At 42.2% G+C, this 26,941-nt stretch overlaps 1 protein-coding gene across 2 annotated transcripts in view; it reads left to right on the top strand.

The window, feature by feature from the left end:
• The first annotated feature begins 16,628 nt into the window (after positions 1 to 16,628).
• The window catches only part of PTPRJ (protein tyrosine phosphatase receptor type J), a 64,619-nt gene continuing 54,306 nt past the window's right edge, over positions 16,629 to 26,941 (top strand). For both annotated transcript variants that reach the window (XM_065755223.1, XM_065755222.1), the window contains exon 1: positions 16,629 to 16,701. In XM_065755223.1, the coding sequence (XP_065611295.1) occupies positions 16,633 to 16,701 (69 nt within the window). In that variant the 5' untranslated portion in view covers positions 16,629 to 16,632. The remainder of the gene's footprint in view (positions 16,702 to 26,941) is intronic.

Raw genomic sequence — 26,941 nt, 5'->3', positions numbered from 1 at the left:
AACAGCGTTTTTACAGCTGGTCTGCCTTTGTGCTCAGAAGTAGCACTATGCTCTGAGGTAACTCTGCTTTTACTCTACTGAAGTGGTTAAAAAATAATAATAATGAAAGAAATAAACAGCAAATATTGAATGTGGTCACATTTGCATAGGCGGTACATGTCTTGTAACAGTTTATCTTGTGCAGGAAGAATACATTTTATTAGTGCAGTTCTCTTGAAGAACTGCTTTCCAAATGCACCATTTTATCTGCATGGAAAATACATGAAATAACAAGTAATTGGTAGTTTATAGCAACTATATTATTGTATAGCAACATATAGTAACAAATATTGATTAGCATGACTTTCTGATATAAAAATTGATTTTTTTCTTAACATGGCTCTGCATGTTTCAAATCACTATACAACCAGGTAGCCAAGGCGCATAAAGAGATGAGAGCTGAGAAGTGCCCCTCCATTTTCTAAAGCTGATATCTACATCTGAGTGCAGGAGATTCTTCCTACTTAGCACCTTCCAGGAGCACAAGTTCCTCAGCATTTCTTATACCTCATTGCTCTCCCTATTGCAGGAAGCCTAATCATTGTGTCATTTGGGTTGTGCAGCAGGCCAGACAAATGTATCCTTCTCACTTAACATCTGGTCTGGATAGATACCCCAGGGACTATGAGGAGATGTAGAAGCTTGTTTCAACTCTTCCCCAACCTCCTGCCCCCTCCCCCCCCCCCCCCCCCCCCCCCCCCAGCGTTGCTTTTCTTTCCCTCTTTTTTTTTTTTCTCCTTTTATTTCTTTATTTTTTTTCCCCAGTTTTTACATAATAGCTGATTTTTGGCTGCCATAGATATCCCTGCTGAAATATTTTAGTTCCCTAAGTAGTAATGATAATACTTCAGTCCACTCTGCAAACATTTGTGTAAGTTTTTTATACAAACCTGATGCATATGTACTTTTTTAGTTACTGTGGTCACGGTTCTCAGTATATTACAACTCTACGGCATGAAGTAGTCATGGAAATATATTCCTCCTATATATTTTGATCTCTTAAGAAACAGAAATCCCAGGATATATTTTGAAGGCAAGATTTTTTAAAGACAGAGTTTAACTATATATGTATTTAACCTGAGACAATCGTCAAGAGGCTATCTAGTCCTTTTTCATAAGTCTCCAATCTTTCTTCACTATATTTATATTTGTTTTTGTTGTGGTAAGTTGTTTTCAAGATATTTTGGCACTTGATATAACCTTAAGTTGCACATTAGGATCACAGTAGCCACAGAGGCAAATTCAATTCTTAAGTGTCGGGGAATGTAGATGTATCAGAATGAACATACATGCTGGCAATGTTTCTGAATTTTCACTTCCCAGCATTGTGTCCAGACACAAGCTACTGCTCTATTAACAGGCTGGGAGCTCCTGCCTACATCAGACAAAGTAGGGATGGCCCTGCAGCAGCTTTGCCAGGAGTAGCATAGCTATATGCTCTACTTAGAGACACTGTTGGCAGGGTCTCTTTCTCAAAGGATACGTAGATACTTCTGTCTCTCAGACATCTGGACGAACGGTGCTAGGACTTGGAAGCTGAGAGGTATCTGAAATACAGCGATACATTACTATGTAACTACCATTTATCAGAATGCCGAACAAGAAAGAAAACCCACCCTCTGCCACTCTTGCACACATTTTTTTTTTGTTTGTTTCTTGCTCAGAGATGTATTGCAAATCATAGTTACTCTTTCAAATTTCTTCTGTCCCCATGGAAACTTTGTACTGCAGAAGATGATGACACAATGTGATACAAGTTGCTATATTTGCTAATGCGGGCCAGCAGGTTAGTTCAGGGCAGCCTCCAGATTTTTCTTCTCCTTCTCCCTCCTCTTCAACAGGAATACTAAATATGAAAATCACATTGATTTCAAACTCAAGCTCTTAAAGCATAATGCACATCTATTGGATTGGTGTTTAATTAAAAATGTATTTAAAATAATCCAAAGAAAACAGCACAACTAATCCAAATATTTTAATTTGAATAACTGAAGCCAGTCTATCTAAACTGATTCAGAAGATCTGTCCATACTGCTTCCATTGCTACTTCAGTAGTAGGGGAATGCTGATCTTCCAGGTGATATGCATCTGAATGTCTGAATGCTGGGGATAAGAATGGGCTCTTATGTTTTCTATAAGCTTGTAGCATTAATAGCATATGCAGTAGTATTTTGGGCTGTGATAACAGGGTGATGCAGATTGGAAAGTCCTAACATTACATCATCTTTGGTGACTGAAAGTAAAAATTCTTGAAATGGGTGGAGAAATCTCTGCCACCCTGGAATGATAAATGCTCGGAAAGCTCTCATAATTTTACCGAAGTGCTGAAAAAGTAAATATTTTCTATACAAAGATCTTTTAGATGTGCCAGTAGCTGAATTTGATTATTCTTGTGTTGGTTTGAGATTTCTATTATTTAACTGAGTATTAGTAGACAGATGGCCTCTTGTAGTGTTAATAAAAACAACTTATGTAGGATTGTGTAGTAATTGGGGAAATACTGAGGGATTAGGAAAGAAGATAGCCTGCCAAAACCTAGTTTCTGTTTATACACAGTTAATTCCTTCTTACAGCAAATGAAGCTTTTTTTTTTCTTTTTTTTTTTTTTTTTTTTTTTTTCTTCAGGAACGTTCAGTTATTCTGATCATGCAGGGCTAGAGTTTAGAGTACTGAGAAATGGAGGTTTGTAGGTCAAACTCATCTTCCTGTGATGCTTCAGTAGTATAACAAAAGCGAGCTGCAAGTATATATATTTTTTAAGATTATTTAAATAGCTAAGCTACATATACTTCTGATCCTGTACCACATCTAAAATGCTTTGAACTCATATGACACAAGAAATGCATTGAAGGGACTGAATTATAAACTGAGCTGGCCAAAGGAGGACTGAGTGGGAAATTTCTACATCCCATCATCTTTTTTTCTACTATGTATGGTTCCCCAGTCCTACTTTTTGCTAGGTACTGTAGCATCAACTGAGATTTTATTTCATTTAAATCTTTTTATCACAACTACAACCTGTTCTTATTGTCTGTCTGCCCAGCTTCTTGAATCAGATGGGCTTCAATATGCTAGCCAAATAGCCTTTATCTCCATAAATGGATAAAGGAATCTACTAGCTCAGATGTTGCTAACCTGTTGTTGGTAGCTCTGCTTTGTCATCTGAAAACACACCAAACTGTCTGCTGCTTCGTGGCTGTCCTGAATACTACCACTCAGTGACTACTCTGTACTGATACTCACGCTTAAGCAAAAGCAGTTCTCTGGCCTAAGTGGTGTTTCTCCTCTTGGCTGTTGATATTGAGACAGAATGCATCCTGTGATGAAAGGGAAGCATGCACAATGCAGTTCAAAGTATCAAAACTGTTTGCTGAGCTGGCAGGAAATTTAATTTAGCACATGGGACTTAATGCTGTGAAGATTAAATGTCCTTATTCAGATGAGAATGAAAGCCTTGTGATTGTCTTATCAAATGAAACATGTGTAGGGCTTCCAGTCAGCAGGCCATAAAAGTACTGATATAGCTCTGCACATTACAAAGGTCTTTCTAGTCCTTCCTCTTGCTCTAAGTATTTTAGCTCTGATGGAATGATTGACTGCCATAATCTCATTTAGCTTTCAGTTTGCTGTATCACTGATACCAGTTTAACTTGCTCTTCAATGTTGTCAGATGGGTTGGATGCAGACAAGGGGATATGAGACCAGGGCAGGCTGAGAAGCTCCTTTTTTTTCTGCTTTTTAGTTTATTATAAAATGTTTCTGGTGTTTACAGATCTGAACTAATTTTTGGAGAGAGAAACATCTGTATTTTGGTTCTTTATTCCCCCCTCTTTCCAACATACCCCCACCCCCCAAAAAAAAGAAAACAGATTCTAACTACATACGTGCATTACAAATTCCTGTGTTTTATATCCCAGAGTCCTAAACTGCAGATTGTTTGATACTGGAGGAAACCTGCTGCAGAGGCACTGGAAGAAGTATTAATACATGCTCATCATGTTGTTTTTCTCTTCTCTCTTTTATTCTCTGTACTTCTGCTACCAGCTGCTACCATGGCCACTGTTGACAGGATAGTGAGCTAAAAGGAGATTTTTATGTTATCCTTCAGTTCTCACCTCAGCATAATGTGATCACCTGCCCTGGTAGCAGAGCTGCTGCTGCTTGACTAGCTGGGATCTGGTGTGGCCGGTCCTACTGAACTTCTCAAATCTCAAGCAATGCTGCACCAAAATGACAAAACACAATACCTGAGCTATCAAGGCTAGCTGGATTGATGCATAGATGAAGGAGGTCAGCTGGTGGCCTCTTATCAAACAAGGCCAGCACTAGCAATGCTTCCGAATCTGAAGAGTTCTTGGTCAGTAAGAGAGCTCCCATCCTCTGGGATGCCACTGGAGTCCTGTGACAAGTACTGTGGGTATCTGTACTCAGCTGCTCAGAACTGTCTTCCTGCCATCAAAGTATGCTTAGGTAATAAAGGGTCTGTATAACACTACTTTGGTTTAAAAAAAAAAAAAAAGAAGAAAAAAGTAAAAGAAAACCATAAGGGGTAGACAATGCAGAATACTTATAAGAGAATGTTAATAGCAATAAGAGAATGATGATAATATTAGTTATAGCATTATCACTAACCATGGAATTTCCAGTTTTTGTAAGAACTGAAACATTTTTCTGAGTGCTGTGTAAAGGCAGCCTGGCATCATTTACTTGGTGGGAAGTTAGAGCGGCTTTTGTAGACAAAATATAGAAAGCTTAGTGCTCTGTATTATAGTTCAGAAGATCAATAGGTCCCTTTGTTTTGGGATTCTGATGTTAAAAGAAAAAACCTCTTGTTTATGTGCTGCCTTGGCCTATTAGCCTTGTCTGTTACTAATCAAAGTTCTTTCAGAGCACTCTAAGTGATCAGAGTCTTGACCAACTTTCCATAACCAGCAAAAGCATTAGATAGGTAAGAATAGACAAGAATAAATAAATAAATAAGCCTGCTAAAATCTGCCTTTCTGCTGTCAATATATCTTTGGGTATGAATTTCAGAGCGGATAGATAACGTAATTCTGTTTGGCATGGAAATATATACTAAGTGGAAATAAAAAAAATGTCAGGAAATATTCTTAGCTTATCAGTTCTATGGGTGTATTAGGAACTTAGAGAATAGTTTTTAACATGAGAAGCTAACTGCATGCTTCTGAACTGTTATTGCAAAATAAGAGGAAGAGGGAAGTGTAATAACTAATGTTTTGGGTTGGGCTTATATGTGTGTTTTTTACATATCTTTTAACAGCTGTGGGCATGGGAGCATGGAACGGGCATATTTCTATTCTTAAATGGAAAGAAAAATAGCCTTCAGAAATTTTGATTGGACAAAGCTCAAAATCTAAGGGATTTCAAATTTTTCTCCAGGCAAGGAGGCCATTTTATGAAAAGATGCATCTCAGGAGCCACCCAAAGAGATTCAATGTTTTCGAGGTCTTTCTCACATATTTGTTTTTACATAGCCTTCACTTTCACACACAACCTCCTGATGTGGCTAAAAATGCTACATTTATAACTAATGCATAATGGAAAAAAATAAAATGATAATTTGGAGGACAGTCAGTATTTTCCAGATGTGAATGTGTAAAGCTATGCTCACATGTCTTTAGGTTTAGCCTCCTACAAACGAATATCTTAATTTTTCCTAAGTTAAGGACATATGCGAATCTCATTGGAGCTGAGGAGGTGTGTTTTTGAAAGTTAAATTTTCTAAAAACTTATATAGGGGTACTGAAGTATTGATTTTCTTTCTAAAAGGTGCAAAATCAATGACATATGAGCTCCTAATGCATTTACGTCTTCTGAAAATCCTTTCCTATGGATTCAGACCTTCAGCATAGCGGTTCAAAGTCTGTTTTGCTGAAGATTCCACAATGCAATTCTCTCTCCATCCGAGCTGAGGTGGGCCAACTGGGATTGTTTAGCAAAAATCTTTCCTAGGCCATGTCTGAGAGGCCAGTTCTTGCAATTTCGGGAAGTACTTCAGCACAGCACTGAAGTAGAGCATGTGGTTTTTGTGTTACAGTACAAGCCATACTACCATATTGCATTTAAAGGACTGATGCTGCAAGTTAAAATATCCTCTGATCTGCCAGATCAGATGCAAACTGTCAGGGGCCAAACAGTGAACCACCTGCCAAATGGAGTCTATGTCTTAGCTTTGTCTCTTTCCTTACCATTCTGTGTCATACCTCCCTTCAATTCCTAGATATCCTGCAGAAAACAAAATCTCTTTAGTGGCTGAATTAATGTTTGTTTGCCTTGTAGGCATCCATACAGGACTGACAGTCCTAATGTTTCTACAGTACTCTGGGGAAGCTCTCCTTTGCATTACCTAGGTACCATGTAATGGTCTTAAATTTTTAATTGTTAAATTTGGGCAGTGGATTTTTTGCTTATTCTTGCTGAATTCAGCTGGCTGAGGCTGATGCCAGTTCTCTGCCTTGCCTTGCATCCTGTAAAGAGAAAGCAAGATGACCTTTTATTTTTTCACAATCAATCTCTAGAGGAGAAAATGCCCAGTTCCCGATTCAATTAGCAGTGCTCTGCAATGCAATTCTCTCATGAGGTCCTCTTTCCTTCTCTTTTTGCTGTTTATCACAAGATCTTTACCAGTTTAGTTTCCAGCCTCCCTTATCATCTAACCTGTATCTGTAGCAGATAGGCTTTTTTTTTCCATGTAACTTTCTCCATACCTTTGAGTTAGGCTATGGAAACTCTGAATGAGTGGAAGAACGATGGAGGATGGGTGCAGTTGTAAAAATTGCCCAAAGCAAGGAAGTCAGATGTGCAAGAGAGTCTATCAGAAGTGCCAGCGTCAACACTAGTGAGTCATCTCCCTCTTGACACTAACCACAGTGGTGACAGTGCACAGCAGTGACCTGGAAGACTAGGCCACTGCCTTTTTTGCAAATAACTAGTTTCTTTTCTGCTCTCTGCTCGACAAAGGTCTTTATTTCCTTAAGCTCATGAGAGTATTCTCTGAATACTGAGCTAGTTCAGTTACATTTAAGCAACTGATATATATTATATCACAGCAAAGCTCCTTGGCATTTATACAATGAGAAAAAAAAAGTCTGAAGAGTAAATTTTATGATTCAGCATAGTCACAGTTCATGGCTCTCACACAATCCTTCTCTGCAACCTTGAGCAAGCTTCTTAACTGCTTTCTGTGCAGTGTATAATAGCCTTCTCTTCTCTGTGCTTCCTGTTTTGTCCATACCCTCTTTAATGCAAATGTTATCCTACATGTTTACATAGTGCTTAGCAACAAGGAAACTTTTCTCCTGGTAATATCCAGGTATCACTAGAATCAAGAATAAACCTTTAATGTCTGAGCAATCAAACCATGCAGTTTCCTTATTTCAACTTATATTTTTTTCATTCTTTTGACATGTCCTCTGGATATCTTTCAAAAATGGCCAAGCTAGAAACTAAAGCAGTAATAAGAATGTATCTCCTGTCATGTAGTCTGGCTCCAGGTTCCACAAATATGGTATTTTCAGTGCTGAAAGACTGAGCACAGATGCCGTGACAGTGGGGAACAGGGCTGCACAGGGAGAATTGGAGCGGTGAGCTGCCTGTTGTTACTGTGAAAAGTGAACTTCTCTTTTTCAATGTAACATTCTCAGTCTCATTTTCTTCCTGCCAAAACAGTTTGCACAGATGGGTAGAACCCAGGGAACACAATTCCTTGCCTTGCCATATCGTGCTTACAGATATTAGGAAAAACTTTTTCCTCTTAGATTTGCATCTGAGATTCTGCCTCCTGTAAGAGATTTCCAGGTACAAATGCTTCCTAAAGAGTTGTCTTTGGAAGCTGGCAGCAGCTACAATGCATTCAATACATAAATTACCTCTGTATCTGTGCCATCAGTGAATATACTACCATGTAAATAAAAGTAATCTCTTGAGAAGTTTGGGCAAGTCGGACAGCAGCCATAATAGGAAGTTTTGAAAAGAAATAAATGCTGAAGAAAAACGAGGAAAGAGAGCAGGCAAACCTTCCTTCTCAATCAGTTTCAAGTAGGTTCAATTCTGCCTTGAAACTACTTTAAGGCATGTGAGTGGGACTGGTCTCTTTCAGCAGTACCAAAGGGCTTTATAAATGCTTGCATAATAGCAGTTTGATCTGTTCTCACAAGCCTGTGACTTCTGCATCTGGACTCGGGAGATTCTTCAGCACTTTGCTATCTCCTGCAGTATGAGGTAGCTCTCAGAGTCTCCCAATAGAAATCTGGTATGTGACATGGAAGAGTTCTGCTGGTGCTTGACCAAGTTTTTGCAAAGGAGACTAAAGGATGCTGCAGTGTTTTCAGAGCTCTGTTTTAATGAGGGAAATTTCTGTGATCTTTGATCTGAAGTGCTGGAGGTTTGCATTTAGCTTTTCCTATTGGAAGAAATAGATCTGTCAAACAGCCAGCTAGGAAGCTATTACTGGGAAGCTTTCTTAATAATTAAAAGCATCTGGGCTTGTCCAAATCTCCTTGTCCAAACACCACTGTCTAGCCAGGTCTCTGGAGTAAGAGATCCAGATAAGGAATGGTTCTCACAGTGGCAGGAACTTAGTAATTCAAGGTGTTTCTTCTTTATGTTGCACATCTTGGATGTCCATTTGTACGCCCAAGGAAAAAAGACAGAGGACTGAATGAAAGTGCCTGACTTTGACAGTGTCAAAATCTCCTTAAATGAAAGATTTTCATTTTGGCTGTGGCTGGTGTTCAGAGACCATGAAACGGACTTAACAAAATGTGGGAAACCCATGTAGCCTGTTCATGACTGCTTCTGCAGTGCTTAAAACTGTGGATCAAGAACTACCTTCGCTTTTCAGCTGGTGGGTTGAGGTAACAATGGCAATACTCCAACAACAACAACAAAATAGAATGGCTTCAGTGTTATGCTGCTTTTGACTTGCAGTTTTCATGCTGAAGTTTTGCATGGTTTGATTTATGTTCCTGGTCAGTCACTTCAAACATTTATTTCCTTGCTTTGGTATCTCCGGGTGATATGAGTATTGTGGAGAAATAAGACAGTAATTTTCTGCCATACCCTTGCTATCTGCTTCCCCTTTGCTCCATTCTCTTCCTGTTTAATTTCTCACTGGCCACTGTTTAGTTATTCCTTGCCAGTAAGGGGTGGCTTTACAGTTACAGAATTTGAGTATCTTCATTTCTGTAAAGCCCTGCTGAAGATGAGGCACTTGTTGTATATTTTTGAAGGGAATTATGTTCTTAATTTTGGCTGTCCTCAACTAGCAGAAGAGTTACATCTCCTCAGTCAGTCACTAAAGGGGATAATAATGAAAAAAGAAAACCTGCATCTTTTCTGCCACAGGATATAGCCTGTTGTGCCATTGCTCTTCTGCACTATTTCACTTTGGAATTAGTTTACCCCACAGCAATCAGCAAGGAGAACAAATAAGAAAGTATCAGATAACCACGTTTCTGTATCCTGCAATATTCTTGCAACTGCGTGTATCTATGCAGGTGCATTAGAAGGAAAACAGGAGCTTTCAATTTTAGGAGAGCAGAATATTCACCCAGCCTTTTTAAGATGTCAAATAGCTGTAAAATTAATTTTTGACTATTGCTGGTGAGTACCTGTTGAAGCAAGTAGTTCTTTGTCTATCAACTTCTAAGGGATCTCTGCCTCACAAAGGATTTATCTGTAGTTGTTGACGTGGCTTCCTTGATTCCTGGCCACTTATTTTCTTGCAGAATAGAAGCAAAACAGCATACTGTTTACCTAAGGGATTGCAGGTGGAAGCATCACAGACTGAAGCTGTTAATCCAAAAAGCAATCTGCTGGTCTGTCATGTTTGCTCTTATGTAAGTGCATTTTATCAGAACATAAGGGAATAGCAGTTTCACTACTTCATTGTTTGTTTCGTCCTCATTACTTCAGCTAGAGTTTAATGAGCTTCTTTCCAGGAGCATCAGGTGTATGAGATGGCTCAAGTAATAGAGAGCAGGTTATTCAGTTTTCTTGCTCTTCAGAAAATAGATGTTTAGAAAAAAACTTGTCTAAAAGCAGAAACTAGGAATTTAGAAATGGATATAAGCAAACTTGGTGTTCAGATCTCATTGAGAATTGAAAGGCTGGCACAAGAATTTGGCCAGCTAAGCCTCAGCATGTCTTGTGGGATGATTAGAGTTGTGGTGCCACAGTAAATAGCAGGTTATTGCCATAACACCATTTCCAGTCAGACAAGGCAAGTAAGTAGCCAAAGATCAGAGCACATCACCAAGCATTTTAATTGTGTGTGGATGCATATTCAAAACCTGTAAGTTTGGGTATGGTAGCTGGGATGTGAACTGATAATCTTCGATTCTGAAATCTTTGTTCTGATGAAGTTATCAGTCAATTTGGCAAGTGGCTTCACAGACCACAGGTTTTGCTAGCAAGTTCATTAAAGCTTCAGTCCTCAGAGATGGCAGGATTGCTGTAGGAGGCTGGCAGATGGGACTTCTGGACAGCATAGTCTAACCAGCCACTACTGGTTCTACTATTCTGTGACAAGTCACCAGTCATACCCACACCTGATCATCACACTGGTCAGTGTGATGATAGAACAAGGGGAAATGGCTTCAGGCTTAAAGAGGCTAAATTTAGATTGGATATAAAAAAAAAGTCTCTTACAGAGAACATGGTGAGGCACTGGAACAGGTTGAGTGGAGATGTGGTTGAGGCCCTTTCCTGGAGAGTTTCATGGCTGGATCAAAGCCCTGGGGAACCTCATTTAGCTGTGCATGTCAGTGTTCATTGAAGTGGAGTTGGAATAGCTGACCTTTAATGGTCCCTTTCAACTCTAAGGATTCTATGATTCTTTGAGAAGAGATTCCATTCATTTAGTACATCAGGCTCAGGAATTGCACAGGTATGTGGCACAGCTTTAGAAATTATTCTGATGTTATTCCATTTATAAGGTGCCATTTACTGGGGGACAGTTTCTTTCATGGGCCTTGGAGTTATTGAAAGTGATTCCACTGAAGTTTCATGGACTGAGATAGATATATCTATGCACTTTACTAGTAAGCAGGAAGATGATGAGAGGAAAAAAGGGAAAAGTGGAAGAGAAGGGGAAGTTATTCTACTGGCTGGGCAGGCTCCCAGCTACTCCCAGTACTTTCTAGACTCCTGCCAGTCACTGCCTCTGTTTGCTATACGTGCCACTCCATATCTGTCCCTCATTTGTGGAGTTGCTGAGATACAGTATTGCCCTTTGGTTATCCCTACACAGATTCTGTCATGCTGTCTGAATAACAGACTCTGATGTATGTTTATTGTGCTAGTAGCCCTTTGCAATCCTTGGCATTACTTCTATGTGAACCTACATGGGACTATGTTCACAAGACAAGCTGTATGGCCAGGATCTCTTTTCTATGCTGATTGAAACTAAGTCCATTTTGTTGCTGCATAGAAGACAACCTGCTTTTAAGTCTGATGTCTGTTTGAACTTGAGTCATTTACAAAAAAAATCTTCTATTGCCATGGAAGTAGTTCAGATGCCACAGATGCTTTGGAGTGTGTTAGTCTGTGGGTTTTAATTGCATATTTTCCTCTCAATTATTATGTAAAATATACCCTCTCCACCCAGCTTCCCTCCCACGCAGGAAACTGGCCACTGAGTGAACATAATAGATTGACTGAAGGTGTTTCCCACCTCTAAAAGTCACTTTCAGTTAATGCACTTTGAAGTCCTGTTGAAAATCAGGTGCTTCTTTTTTTTCACTAAATTAAAAAAAATGTTTTTTTCATTCTGTTCTCTCTGCTAACCTCCACTATGGCAACAAAAAGTAAAAAAAAAAAAAAAAAACCATCACCTGTGTTTCTCCTCTTCCTCAGGCAAAATAAAACCATTGCAAACCTGGCCTAACTAGGACACGGAAGTTTACTTTCTTTTTTAGAAAGAGTCATTGTTTTTAAACATCTTCTCTGGTCACATTTCACCATTCAGATTCAGGATGGTCATGCCAGTAGCTCAGCGTGTCTTCCATTTATTGAGAATAAAGAGTAAGCAAGAAAACGTATGGCATAGGAGTTAAAATACTACACAGCAGTCCCCAGCCTGTACCTCTGGCATGACTGTGGAGAACTTACGTGAGCAGAAACCAGGTTATATCCACGTCCAATTTCTCAGATATTTCAGCATCAATTCTAATGGTAGAACCATCCCAGCTGTAGTGCTGAATTCAAAGTGCCCTGCTTTTTCACCTGAGCTGCTGCTGAGTGTAGCATTTGCTGTAAATCCTTCATTTTCTGCCTGCAGCTAGGCACTCCAGGAAAATCATCAGCGCTCGTGAAGACTTTCACACCTCTAACTTTTTCAGTGTAAAGTGCAGCTTTATTGTTTCCGTGCATCTCTCTGCTCTCAAGGATGATTGCTAATTATATGCCCATACCCTGGTGAGCATGGGCAGAGACTGAACTGTGGGCTGTTATCTTCCATTTGAACTAAGAACATCTGAACAAAAATATATACCAATTTGTTCTGTTTTGTTTCTACATTTGTGTAGGGACTGGAGACCTGCTTTCTGGGTTGTTCCCAAGAGGTGCATCTCTGAGTTCATTGATATATGGAAGCCTGAAGACCCCCTTTTTGGGTCTGTAGGAGTGTAGTAAATAAACAGTCAGGGCACTGTCAACCAGGAGGAGCACTCTGGGCTTAGGTGGCTTAAGGGCCCTGAGCAATGATAGATGGAGCAGAAGTCCATTTGTCATTCAGTGTGAGTCACATAAGTCCCAGCTTGCTTGAATCTGTGAACTTGCAATGGCAAGCAAGAACACAATGTTTCTTGGATCACTGTCTGAAATTTTATCACTGTTTCCTCTCTGCTAATGACAATAGTAATATACACTTTTCTCAACGGGGATGTTATAAACTCAGCCCTTTCCCTCTTCATGGGTATGTTGTTCATGAGTCTGTCTACCTTCTTTTTGGAACTGCTTGTATCATTTGCCTTTAAAATGTATTATCACCACAGATTTCACAAATTCACTACCTGCTATGTAAAAAAAGCACTTTATTCTATCTGCTCTAAGCCACTTTCATACTACATGGTGAGTGATCTCTAGTTCTAGCTGGGATTTATGAATAACAGCTTTTCATCCGCCCTATTTCCAAGCACCTTTCTCCTCTCAGTTGAGAAGTCTTTTCTTTTTAAATCTCCCCATGTGAGATAGCTGCACCATCACCTGTCATTTTAACTACCCTTCTCAGTGCCTTCCCTAAGTCCATTATGTCCTCCTTGTGATGCTGAGACCAGAACAGTGCACAGGATGTGGGTGCACCTGGGCTTTACGTATTGGCAAAAAGATGCTCTCTGCATTGTTCTCAACACCCTTCCTGATGACGCTCAACAATTTGATCCCTCTTTTGGCTGATGCTGCACTGAGCTGATGAATGAAACTGTGAATAACTAATGAGAATATGCTATTGTGATGGAGGATGGCTGTGGGATGAAGTTAAATATAGCTGCACTGATTTATTTATTTTTTTTTAGAAACAACTTAATTGCCAGTCTGGGTGAAAGACAGATATTATCAGCCAGGATGACTGCTCTGAATTGGACAGCTTTGGATTACTGTATATTTTTTGCAGCCTTTCCTTTCTCTCTGCCTGGAGCATAAGTAATATACCTTATATAAACTACAGCACCCATAAGTAATACACCTGCACATTCCTCCTGGATTTGTGTGCGAGAGCCCAAGGCCACTTTTAAACTTAGGTCTCTTGTTCAAGGTCTCTTGTTCAAAAACTTGATTATAAGGATGTGAAAATACTTCCCTCTGATGCCACCTTTTGAAGATGTTTATGACTCAGATGCACAAATTAACTTTTGGATGAAAGTGCAATAGAAGCTCTAGCCTAGGAGCAATACCAACCCGGTTTCTATAATCCTGACACAGAAAGCTTTAATATAAGCCTGCAGAATAAACAAAATTTATCTATAGAAACAATTAGGCAACTGCAGCTGTAATTCAGGGAATTTCCAGCAGATCAGTATTAATCTGTGAAGAGCCTGTGGCCTGAAATGCAAACTCAAGCCTTTAATTCCTGGGAAATTATTGTTTGTGATGGATATTGCTGCTGAGCAGTTAATAACAGGAAGACTCTAAAAATTCTGGGCTTTTAATTTCTCTTTTTTTCATTTTCAGCATGTCAACTCCCAGATTCTGGCATGAATCCGTAGCTCACTGCAGTCTTTCCTGCAGTCTGCATGGCCAGCATTCAACCAGAGCATGCTGTGAAGACCAGAGGCCTTGATCCAAGGAAGCTCTCAGCTACACATGACCTTTTTTCCTCCACAGAGCTCTCAAAATGTAATCAAAAATAGCTTGGAATATTTATCCAAGCATTTTAAACAATCCCAGGGAAATGAATATTTCTTTAATTGGTATACACAGAAAACTTTACTACCTTTATTTTATTTATTTTTTTTTCAATGAATCAAACAGAAATTGCACTTCTGTTTTTTGTTCCAAAAAATTACACTTTTTAGTGCTTTATGTTTCTTGGCACTGCATGCTGTGGCCATCTCCAGCGTATCTGAGCGTATTCACTTATCAGTTAACCCTGACTGCTCACTTCTTCAGTGCAGCCAGTGTTATATTGCTGACTGCATACTTTTTGCACACAAGAAATTCTTCTGGAGTTAGTCCTTCGAGGTGTAGTAATAGTAATTACTGTACACTAAAACAGCAACAAACTTCCTGCACTCTTCCTATGCCCACTTAACCTCACTGTAAAAGAGACCACGAGTTACAGTTATAGTTAAATATATGCATTTAAGTTCTATGCCCCAATCCTAGAACTGCTCTGATGCATGTAAATTTCAAAGTTCCTTATTATTATTGGAGCAGTTAAATATTATTGTGCATGCTCCAGTGAAGACTTTCTCCTAAAACTTCATAGGCCTTCTCTGTTTCTCAAGTATTGTATCTCTGCATTTGACATAGGAGTAGTTGTGAGAACTCAGACGTAAGTATTGTATGAGAAAGTGATTATCATAAAGTCTGCATGGCCTCCTCGTGAAAAACTCCACCAGCAATACTGGATCCAGACAGACATGCTTTAGTGAGAGAAGTTTAGTTTAGCTTTCAGGAGTGATACAGCTGAGCGCTTTCTCTCCAGAGCAAGGGAGTGGTGTGCCATAAGAAGTGCAGTGCTTGCTACTTCAAAGATGGGGTACATGGCCTAGAAAGGAAATTAAAACAAGAGAAGATGATAGATCAAGAACACATAGAGTTTGGGGATGATAACACCAACTTCAAGATTCTTATAAATTCAAATAGGTCAGAATCCCATTTCTTGCTGTCTCAGTGCATTTTGTTTTTAATGTCCCTCCTCAGGGCTGGATGTCACTGCTGCTTAAATCAGCAGACAGATTCCCACTGAATTTTGGGGGTAGCTGGGTTAGTTGTTAGGTTGCTTTACTGGAAAGGCACTCAATTAAAAATGCCACATCGTTCTCACTCACTGGGGATGACCAAGTACAATTGCTCAAGCGCAGTTGTGCCGTGTAAGCGGGATCTGCTGCTGTCAAGGCAGCCGGATGCATTTTAGGCAGTAGTGAAACTGCCCAGGCAGAAGCTCCAGTTCAGCAATTCAGAGCCACCGGGGCTCTTTGCAGGCACATCAGGGGTTTTGAGTCAGAGGTGTAATTTCCAAATTGTGGGGTTTGATCTGCTGAGGTTACTTCAGCATAACAGCTTCACCGCTGCCAGTGAGACTTGTGGCAGCTGTGTGGTTCACCAGGAAGAGCCTTCAGCCAGACAGTAATTCTCAGATGCTTTGCGCTGAATGGATAGGATAGAAAAGATGGCTTTATGAATGGGTTGCATATAGTGCTTATTTCCTTACTTGTACGGGCCCTAACGATTTTAAAAACAATTGGCTGTTTCCTCCTAATCCTTTTGGTATGAAGGGATGTTCTGCCCCCGCACCAGCTCCAAACTCGTGAGGAAGTGAGGACAAAGATACGCTACGTAAACTGTCCTTGCTTCTCCCTTTCCCTTATCTGAAATGAATGAATTTCGGAACAGCACATGAAAGCCCGGGCAGTAAGCGAGGTTATCCGAGTGAGCGCGCTCAGCGCCGCCGTGTCGCTGGTGATGACAGGGCTAAAACATGCCCCTAGATTGGGACGGGACACTCCGGGGCCAGCTTGGGGAAGGCGAACGGCGCGCTAAGCAGCGATGCGGAGAGAACCGCGGCCCCGAACCCAGAGCGGGGCTCCGCTTCGGCTTTCCCGGCGCCGGGGCACGGAGAGCAGCTTTCGGAGGAGGGGCCCTTTAGGCCGCGGGGAGGCGGCCCGTCCCGCTCGCCCCCGCAGCCCGCCCCACGCAGGGCTTCCCCCGGGCTGCGGCGGCGGCGGCGGCTCCCGGCCCCGCCCTGAGCCGCGGAGCGCTAGGGGGAGGGCGCGGCGCCGCCGCTGCTCGGGAGGGCGGTGCAGGGGTGGGACGCCGGGCGGTGCGGGGCGCGCGGCCCGGCCATGTCTCCGGGGGAGGCGGCGTCGGGCTGAGCGGCCGTGCGCGCGGCGGGGAGCGCTCTCCGCCACCATGGGGCGGCTGCCGCTGCTCCCGCCTTGCCCGCTGCTGCTGCTGCCGCTGCTGCTGCTGCCCGCCGAGGTGAGACCGCGGCTCGGGCTCGGGGTTCCTACCGGGCGCCGCACCTGCCCCCGCGGGGAAGGCCCGCGGCCGGCGGGCAGGTGTGCGGGCGGCTCGGGCTTTGTCCCCGCCGAAGCTGCCCGCGGAGAGCGCCGGCGCTCACCTGGGGCCGGCGGCGGCCTCCCCGCGGGGTCCGAGCCCCGCCCGGCATCGCCCTATGGGGAGGGCGGCCGCCCGTCGGCACCGGAGGGGATGCGGAGGAGGTGGGAGCCCGCCTCGCCGACAGCTGCGTTACGGAAGGCGGGGACGGCTCCCGTCCTCTCTCTCGCTAAGTATCGCAGCCCGCTCCCGTCGCGTGCCCGCTGGTTAATCAGTGATGTTGTTTTGCTCGTCTCCCGTACCGGCGATGCCGCGTCGCCCACTGGGTTGTGGCTTTCGGGAGTGGGTGTTTGGCGGAAAAATCGTGCCAGGGCACGGAGGGAGCGGAGCTGGCTGCGTGGGGCTGCAGGTCAGCCAGAGGCCTCCGTCAGCACGCCTTGTGCTGCAGGCCTTCTCCCTCAGTGCCCGGGCATACGCTGCCTGTTCTTCTAAGAACATCTTTTGGTCATTATCAATCGTCGTTCCTTGCCCGGCAATGCACCCATCGTGGGCTGGCACAGACCTTCACCCCGTGCTCCTCTTGGTTAATGACTCTAACACCGTAACAGTAGGTACGCATTGTGTCTGCTGCAAACTCTAATGTTTCAGGGATCACTGAACTTTTGCTTCCAGAAATACTGGCTGGGCTGCTCTGCCTCAACAGCTTCTCCTATGGAAGTGTGAACACGTGTGGGTATGGACCAGAATGCTCAGTAATCTGTGTTGACAGTCCCCCCGCCTGGCTTGTATTTCAGTCCACCCTGACAGTTACAAAGCAGGATTATACCACTGCTACGTTTTAGCTATTTTTTCCAATCTTACACTGGTACCAGCTCGTGATTACAGACAGTGTCTATCCTAAATCTTTGCTTCCTCCTTATGGAAGTTCCTTATTCAGTTTGGGCACCTTGCTCTGTAGTCACCTAGCTCTGATAGGATGTTGTAGTTACACCTCTGCTTTGCTATTGCACCGAGCCTGAAAATCACGCTGTCATGGTCTTGAGAGTACAACAAGTTTTGACAGCCTTGGTTGTGATGTTAGGCACACCTGCAAATGTGAAGGCTGGTGTCAGGAGTCTCCGCTTACCTGCCCTCTTGATGCTGGTCAGCGCCTTGGGAAGTTTTCATCCTTAACTAAGATCCCTTCTTGGTCTTGTGAGAGAGATGGGTGTGGGGGGTGGAAAGGCCCTTTGCGGGTAGGAACTGGATCCTTGCTGATGGCATGGTAGTGAAGAATCATTCACTTGTTTGTAATAGCTTAATTTCAGTTTGGTGCTTCTGGATTGATAAGGGTGACTCGTGTGAAAAAAAAAAAAAGTGTGTTAGACTTGTATAATCCATTAATACTAGCAGTAAGGATGCAGAACAAAGCTTTGGAGGGAATGAATGCTTGATACATGGCTAGTGTTGCTGCCCGTTCCATCCAAGCAGTGTTCCTATGGTCTTGATATCTAAAAGTCAGGATGGTGTCTTAACAGGGAACAGTTTTGCTCTGTGTGGTTGCATTCTTGGCACGGGCTGAGGCAGATGTCAGAGCTGGCTGATGTCAATCATGTGTGGTATGTGTGCAGGTGTGGGGACGTGGCCTGGGGCTACCTGGGGAGTTACCTAGCAGATGAATGAGGAAGGGAGCAGCTGGTGGGACCAGCAGGTGTGTGCCGTGAGCAGGCTTCACGCATTGCTGTGAAGATCTACTGCCTATTGCCTACATCCTCCCTGCCAGCCCATGAGGGGAAAGGCAGCGTTAGGTGGCTCAGCTGGATCTGGCCTCCACGTTTCCTTGGATGGCAGCAGTGGGGTTGATAAGGGGACAGCGCTCCTAACACAGACAGCGTTGTCAGCCCAGCACACACAAGGGCTGGGGAGCATCCCACACTGTGGAACGGCTGTGTCACAGCAGCTCCTTAGTGGTGTGATAGGCATATGATCTTTCTGTGGTGTCTTTTACTCAAGGGTAAACATCTTCCCTATTTATTTTTTTTCTTAGCAAGTTACAAAATAATGGTCAAGGTTAGAATTTCTTTAAAATGGAAGCAAAACAAAGGAACCTTGCTTTTGTGTTATTAGGATAGCAAGTGATTTGAGAATGATCCTGTTAGTGATATGACAGTGTAACATCCACTACTCAAAAATAACAGCTCTAAGATTTATTTAATTATTTGTTTGTTTGAGTCTGGAATTCTGCCTTTTACACAGCTCTCAATGGCCTGTTCCTAAAGCTTATTCCATGCACAGAAACTCTCAGTGATGCTGTGTGAGTCAATTACAGAGGATTATGACTTAATTGCTGATCTGAGTTTCCAGCTGAGGAGTTTTAATGAATCACTGCTGCATTAAAATGTGCGCTTGCTATGTGTGTATTGCCCATCAGTTTCTTTCTGCTATATATTGGTCACTGTTAATCATCCTTGTTGATTCTTCTCTTAGATGGCACTCTACATTTTAGTTTGTAAAATTATTCTAAGTAATCCTCATCACGTAAAAGAAAAAGAAATGTTACATTAAGTCCTGTTAATGAAAACATTTACCAAATGCTTTGGCATAAATACACCTATGGCTCGTTTAGAGCTTTTAAAGAGAGCTTTTAAAGCTTGAGAAGTGTGAGGCTGCCTACCTGCTGCTGTAGATAGTCTTCCAAAGTAAAACCTTTAACAACCACCATTAGCAACACAGCTCTGGGCATTGGTGATCTGGAGACCTGAGCATGCCTGGAGTTAGGCTGTTAGAGCAGAATGAGAAGCTGTGGCTGTGAACTGTGTTCACTTGTGTCAGAGGAGCTTGGAAATGTATTTCTTATCTGTCAGGACAAGTAGTTTTCTGTGGTGACTGATGGCTGATGCTGAAATGCACTTCCATTCTTGTACTAAGCCACAGTATAGGTTTGTTTCAAGAGCTTCTGTGTGTTCAAAACAAGAGCAGACAGTGTGTACGCCTTCCATAGTAAGCGATAAAGCCACTGTTTTCCATGTGGCATGGATGTGCACAGTGCCTGCATATTGCAGCACACTCAATTGGACTCCAGTACTCGGGTATTAGTCTCCAGCCAGCAACACACAACAAAATATCTTCTTCTGGATATTTGAGATCTGAATTCAAGCCCACAGTGGAAATGTTGTCTGTGCAAACAGCCACACTATTATTAGTACTTCCTCAATTATATGAGCTACATGCCAGTCTTTGTTGAGGATTTTCATGGCATGTACATTTTTTTGGTTGGAGTTCCTAAATATGAGAGAAATTGCTAGTTTTGAATTTTTTTTGGTTGCTTACTGTGTAGGGCTGGATTTTCCTAATCCATACCATTTTAATTTGTGCACATCTATCCTACTTTAATTTGCGCACCTCCTCCTTCCTACTAGAATTACAGCATATCATGGGATGAGTATTTCAGCAACATCAGAGAGTGATTGGGAGCTGGGAATTTTATGTTTATAAATATGAAACCCATCTCAAGTCTTTTTTTCTTTTTTTTTTCTTGTTGCTTTGCTTATTTAAAAGAAGATTCCTTCTATGAGCAAAGTAGAGAAAAGCCATTGAAACAATCAGTTGCTGCACAGCTGGTTGCTAGCCTGATGGGACTGCTTTTTGTCAGACTCCAAAATTTGAACGTAAATAGTGCCCTGAACATCATTAAAAGTCACTGGTAGTATAGGAGGAGTTAGCTGATTTTTTCTTAGCAGAAAGGGCCTACTGCTAGAGAAAGAGAACCTCGCCTTAAATAGAACCATCAGTGGGAAATTAGATTTCAGCAGGAGATGACTGCAGAGGAGGACTTTAATTGTGATGGGATACAGCAAGTTAGTGTAGGTGAGCATGTGCTAATGCGAAACATTAGAAAGCTGTGTGTGGGGAAGGAGGTGGTCAGGCATGTGCAGGAAGAGAAGAACAAAACAGATGCGCTACTCTGGAAAGCTGCACCAAGGCTTTTCTCTAAGTGCTTTCCAGCTGTTTCCAAATGTATCTGCACATAAACAGGCCCCTGTTAATCCAAAATTCCAGGAGAAAATCCAAGATCAAGTGGGAAAGGTATTTCTGTAATCCAGCAAAGAATGGGCATATACATGTGGTCGAAACAGACTTGGATCGATAAAGTCACGGCTCATTTAGTTATCTTCTGAGCTGTTTGTGGGCACTTGGCAGAAAAGGCAGGGCAGCATGAAAGTGCAGCACTGGCAGTCTGATGCTGCTGTAATTCGGAATCTCACTGAATGTTTTCATGGTTGTTTTCCTACTACCACCAGTAAACTGGAAGAACAAATTAGAAGCCTGTAGTACAACCGTTGCTCTTTTCCCACAGCCACACTCTGGACCACATAAGAAAGCCACTTCCACAGAAATACAGCAAGAGAAAAGGAAACTGTGCATTCATATGCATCTCAGAGTAGTGAAAATTGTAACTACAGCTACATCCAGAAGAAGGAGCGGCTCTGGCACCTGCTGACATACCAGACCTGTGGGACTGTAACTGATCTTTGCTGAACCAGGATCCAGTTGTGGGCAAGGAGACTAAAGCCTGCATCTGAAATGAGCCCTGTGCTTGGGAACGTCAAGAAGTTTTGCTCTGCCCAGTACTGCACACCTCATTTTTAGCTTCTCTTTCATTGTCTTCTTCTACCTCCCATTTGATTGGTGTGCTTCCACCTTTTCTAATTGATTCATACTGTTTTAGCCAAACTAACTGAGTAAAAGAAATACCCAGAATGTCACTGATGAGTTCCTAATAAGTGCAGTGTTTTGGTTGCCTCTCTTAAAAAAAATGTTGGGGTTTTCTGTTTTCTTTATTGGAAAGATTCTGTGGTCTTTTGGTTGATTGGTTTGGTTTTGCGGTGTGCAGGAGAATGCCATCTACATACCATAGCTCTGTTTTCTTTTTACTGTGCACCATATGGGCCAGAGGCAGAGCATAAGGAACAATTGCTGTGAAATTCCACCCCCACTGAAGGTAAAAAAAACTTCTGCTTCTGAGCCTATAAAATCATCAAGGAAAGGCTTGACCCTTGGTCTGGGGCTTTATTGTAAATTACAGTCTGTTTATTGTAGCCTGGTAAGCAGATGTAGTCTCTTAGCTCTCTTGTTTGACACTGTTGAGTTGAAGAATGAGTGAGGGTGGCATCCAGTCCTGGATCTGTGCGTTGCTCTTGCCTGAGCCTGGAAGTGCTGTGGCTCTGCTACCTCAGCTCGGGTGAGGGGTGAGACGTAGGTGTCTGAGAGCTTATTCTTGTTGGGATTTTATATGCTATGTCAAAAACACAGATGGCTCTGTTTCAAGGTGCCTTCTCAGATTAATCATTTACTTCCTCTTGGCAATGTTCTCAGAGGTTGTTTTTGTTACCTGCCAGCCTGTGAGGAGTTGGGTTGAGCCTAGCCTTGTCAGGAGTGCTCCCCAGAAAAGGGTTATTTGTGCAAGCCAGCTTTTGTCAAAACTCAGCCTGTTACTGGGGAGCGTAGCCTCACATGTTCTGAGAGCTTCAAGTTTATCTTCTGGTGCCTCTGCTCATCCTGCTTCAGTGGAATTGCTTTATAGTGCTTATCGAGATGAATCATTCATTGTTTTAGGATGTGCTGTTAGATGGGTGGTAAGACAGGGAACTCTCCATACCTCTGTGAAGACTCCTGGCCAAGGATGTGCCAGCATGACTCTTGCTGGTTTGCTGCTGGTTTGTCTCTGCAGAGGGAGGTGGCACTGGAGAGTGTTTTTTGCAGGAATGTAGATGACTTTTGTTTCTTCATTCCCCATTACTGTGCAGCTTAGGTTGGACTCTCATTGTTTCCTCATGTGCTTTGATTCTGTTACCTCAGAGCATTTTAGATGTGTTTCCTTGTTTATTTTTCTTAGGTACACACGCGAGCAGGTCACCAGTGGTACATCTATATCTGCGTATCTGATTTGGAGTCTTCATTTTCAAATTGTGATTTCTAGGGACTTGGTTGCTGGAAATAAGGCAAGAGCCCTGCAAAAGGCAGGTGGGTGCCCAGGGTCGGATTGGGAGTGCTCTGCCCTCCCTGTGAGTCAGGAGGATGCTGCCAAGGTGATGAGGAGGAGCTCTGTGGACAAAGAAAGCTACAGCTTGATGTTTGGGCACAACAGTCTGCATAAACAGCATTTTGTGTGCTGGCAGCTCTCTCTGACATCAAGACATAGCTTTGGCTGAGAAAGCAGCAAGCTTGTACCATCTCCCTCTGCGGTGCAGGTGGAAGACATGCACGTTGGTTTTGCCGTAGTGTAGTGTAGCTGTGTGGAACCGTGAAGAGAAAGTGACTCAGCCTTGCCAGTGCTTCTGGCACAGCATTGGGTGTGCCAAGGTTTCAATGTACATTCTAATGTTAAATTGTGATGCAGTTAAGAAAACCAGTGTGAAGGGAAAAAACGGTGTGCCTGTGGTAGGAATTACATCTACATATGCAAAATTGTGTTGTGTTAGTAAGGAAGTTTAGCAGCAGCTTGGGTTTTCCTACTTCTGTGATTGTGCTCAGTTGTTCTCACTCATACTCCAGGAGCTTTATGTACTTATAAATACTCAGTCAAGGAGGAAACTAGATGAATGGTGTTAAATTGGCAGGGTCCTTTTAGGACATGAGATTTAGTTTTCTTTTATTAATTTCCCCAGTGGAAACAAGCATAGGAATTCTCATGTTTTCTTGATGCTGCACGTATAATCATCCGTTTATAACAGAATGTAGGTTTAGGGGATTATTGGCAGCGTATGGCTTCTCTGATATGTGAATTATGTTTTCTAAATCCCGGTGTTCTTTCAGCCTCTTTTCAGGATCAGCCACTTCTGATTGCAGGCTTAGAGCTCAATGCAAAATAAAATAATAGCTTCTGGTCATGATACCAGCGCAACGTCTATACCTGATTAACTGAATTTCACTTTCAATAGATTTATACTTGAATACATTTCCCTTCCCACAGCCCTTAATGTGCATCTTCAACAAAACTGGAAAAAAAACCCGACCTTTCTTTGGGGAAGTTCATCATCTTCATTTCAGTTTGCATAATTCTTTGCGAGGGGAATTCACCTCTGCATGATAGCTCTGTACAGCTGGGCACCAGGGGGAAATGAGCAGCGCAGTGCTGAAGTCAGGATCTGGTGTTTCTAGCTGGCATGCAGCAGGTGTGTGTGTTAGATTTGGTTACCAATGGATGTATCCAACTGCTGGAGAAAGGAGTCCAAGATGCTGCCTACATGAGATGGACAACGTTAGCATCTGAGGAATCAAAATACTTTCTTCTTTCAGACTCCGCAGGTTGAAATCCAAATTGTGGAAACATTTCTGAGACGAAAAACTGAAAAAGGGAAGATGTTTTTTTAAGTGACTGATAGACAACACAGTTATTTTTTCCTAACGAACCTTTCTTCTTTCAACAAACTGAAAGCGTGCTGTTAAATGGAATGTGTTCGTTTGAATTATCCATCATAAATTAAATGCATTGTCACGCCCACATTATAATATTATGAACTATTTCTAAGTTCAGGCAAAGCATTCATAGACACTGAAGTGTGTTAACTCAAGTTTGATTTTAAAATATAACTTCAGAGAAGGGCAAGGTTGTAAAATCTGAAATTAGATCTGTTGGCTCTTTGTCCTTTCATCTCTGTGACAATATAGGTAATTTTATGCATTTAATAAATCTAAACAATATTTTCCTTTGTCCCTTATAAAAAAATCCCTTTGTCTATGCCTTCTATCAAGGACTGCATTTGAAGATGTTAACATTTTTAGGAGATACTTAGAAATAAAAAAGCTAGGCAGCCAACGTCTAAAAAAATTTCCTTTGAATCCATTTGCAAAAAGGCATCTTTTCCAGCTGGACAATTACAGATGAAATATTGTTCTCAAGTGTTTAGCTATTCCTTTATAAGATTTTAATGGCCAGTGTCCTCTGGCATCACATCAGTGCATTTTTATCTTGTCGTCTCTTTCTCCAGTTGTAATGGCTTTTCATTATTGCTGGAAGGTAGCTGGTCTAAGATATGAATGTCTTAACACAGGGTATTTTTATGTGGGTTTGAGGCTACGTAATGAAAGTGTAATTGCTTCTGTGCTTTTATTGTGAGCACGTGCCCGATTCCTCTGTGGCACTGCGTGTTCTGATCTCCGCTTTGCTCTCAAAGTAAAAGATTGTCATTAAAGCAGCTAATAAGATTCCATATTCATGAAATGAAAGCTTAAACTGCTTGGGAAAAAAAAAAAGCAGTTATCGTCAACTAACTTTTTAATTGTATAACCTGCTTAGAAACATCCCCTCAACCAGGCTGTGTATGCTTTTGATGATTATAGCATAGGCTGAGTTTATTGTACTCTATGTTAAGCAAACGTTTTTTCTTTCTTGCCTGCAATGTATCACAAAGTACAGGCACTACTAGTGAGAGTGTACGTGTTGAGCTCTAGCCAGCAGCAAATATTTGCAGGTGGATGCAATATCTGGAACCGCCTTAAGCAGTACTCATTTCCCACTACTACAAGACTGACCCACGGTATGTGGTTTAACTGGTATTTAACTATTGTCTTCTGACTCAGTCTTCGTGCTTTTAAATGTTGAACTATTTCCTGGTTCAGTGAGAGAAGCATACACTGCAGGATAAGTGAACAGAAGGCCAGAGCTGGCAATTACTGACTACAGAGCTAGCTTTTCCTCTGCTTTATCTCTGTAATCTCCTAGTAATGCGTCCTAGCTCTCCTTACAGTTAGGACTTCGCTGCAGAAGTGCAAGTAAAATAGTTTGCTTCTAGATTTCTAGAAGTTTGAGTAGCCTACAAAATTAAAATATGTTTTAAAAGTGTCTTTTTCTTTAACCTGCGCTGTTTTGTTTTTTGACTTGTAGGAAGGTACTGTTCTTTCCCTGGTGCAAGTTATGGGTGATTCACAAAGCAGCTCCATCTCCATCCTAGCAAACCTTCTGCCCTCTCACTGTGCTGTTACAAGGCAGAAGGTCATTCCCCATGACCTTCACCATGCCCTGTAAGGGCAAAATTCTGTGCAGTGCGTTTAGGGTTCGACCTCAGAGCAGTGTGCGTGGTGCTTATTGCTGTGCCTGCATTTAGGGCTGCTCAGGGCAGCTGACACAGTTGCTACTATTTTTCAGCTCCTTCTAAAGGTAAGAAGAATAGTAAGCTGCAGTGTCCAATTCTGCCACAGACCAGTTGCTGCCAGTGATGAAGTGACACCCCGCACTCCTGTTTCTGCAGTGTTGGCTGCAGAAATGAAATCTGAGATTCTCTTGGAAAAAGAAAGGGATGTAGGAAAGAAACTGAGTATCTTACGTGCTGAGGTTTATTTGGAATCATTTCTACGTACAGTATTTCTCACTGCTGATTTCAGGTGACTTCATTTCAGCCGTGTTAATCTGAGATTTGCAGTAAAACCTGGTTAGCTGAACATTGTGTCTCCTCCTACAGAACATTGTGGAAAAGATAAGAGGGAACTGAACTTGAGTTTCCCTTTTAAGCAATAGGGTTAGCTGATATTTGCTCTACTGAAACAAGACATTTACTGCTCCCACTTCCTGGGGATGTTGTAGGACTTCTGAAATCCTGCTAAAGGTTTATGGGTTAAGTTAATGGCAGAGATCTGTTAGGGCTTGCAGTAGGTTGAGATGTCCACATTTGTCTGAGGGCAGAGGAGCTGCTTACCTGACCTGGCGGATAGACAGGATGTTTCCAGAACGATGCAGATCAAGCTTGTCATTGCAGGCTGCAAGGAAGTAAGATATGATGTGGTACCTTTCCTTCTAGCAGTTAAGCAAATTGCCAGCATCTGAAATGGCTCTGATTTCCAGCTGTGCTCTGATGATTTACCAGATTGAGTTTCACAGTCTCTCACGTGTGTGAGTTCAAGCTGTCCAAGCTCTTGGGGCAGGTTCTCTGAGCTGTGGCTTTGTAAACCAAGGCAAGGCTTCATATTATCACTGATCAGAATAATCTCCAGTTGCTGCCCATTGTATCTTCTCTTTGCACGTTCCTCCCCCTTGTTGAGCTGGCTGTGTTTTGTGACCTGGAAGTTATCAGTGTTGTGCTTGTACACAGCTAGTGCTAAAAGATCTCAATAATGTTAGGACCTCTGGCAATAACTTTTATATATGTATATATATATTAAAAAAAAAAAATATATATATATATAT

This window comes from Cyrtonyx montezumae, unplaced genomic scaffold (assembly GCF_038088225.1).
Source record: "Cyrtonyx montezumae isolate F1298 unplaced genomic scaffold, pur_monq_1.0 scaffold_10, whole genome shotgun sequence".
NCBI lineage: Eukaryota > Metazoa > Chordata > Aves > Galliformes > Odontophoridae > Cyrtonyx > Cyrtonyx montezumae.
The sequence above is the reverse complement of the archived record's forward strand: the minus strand, read 5'-3'. Positions and strand labels throughout refer to the sequence as shown.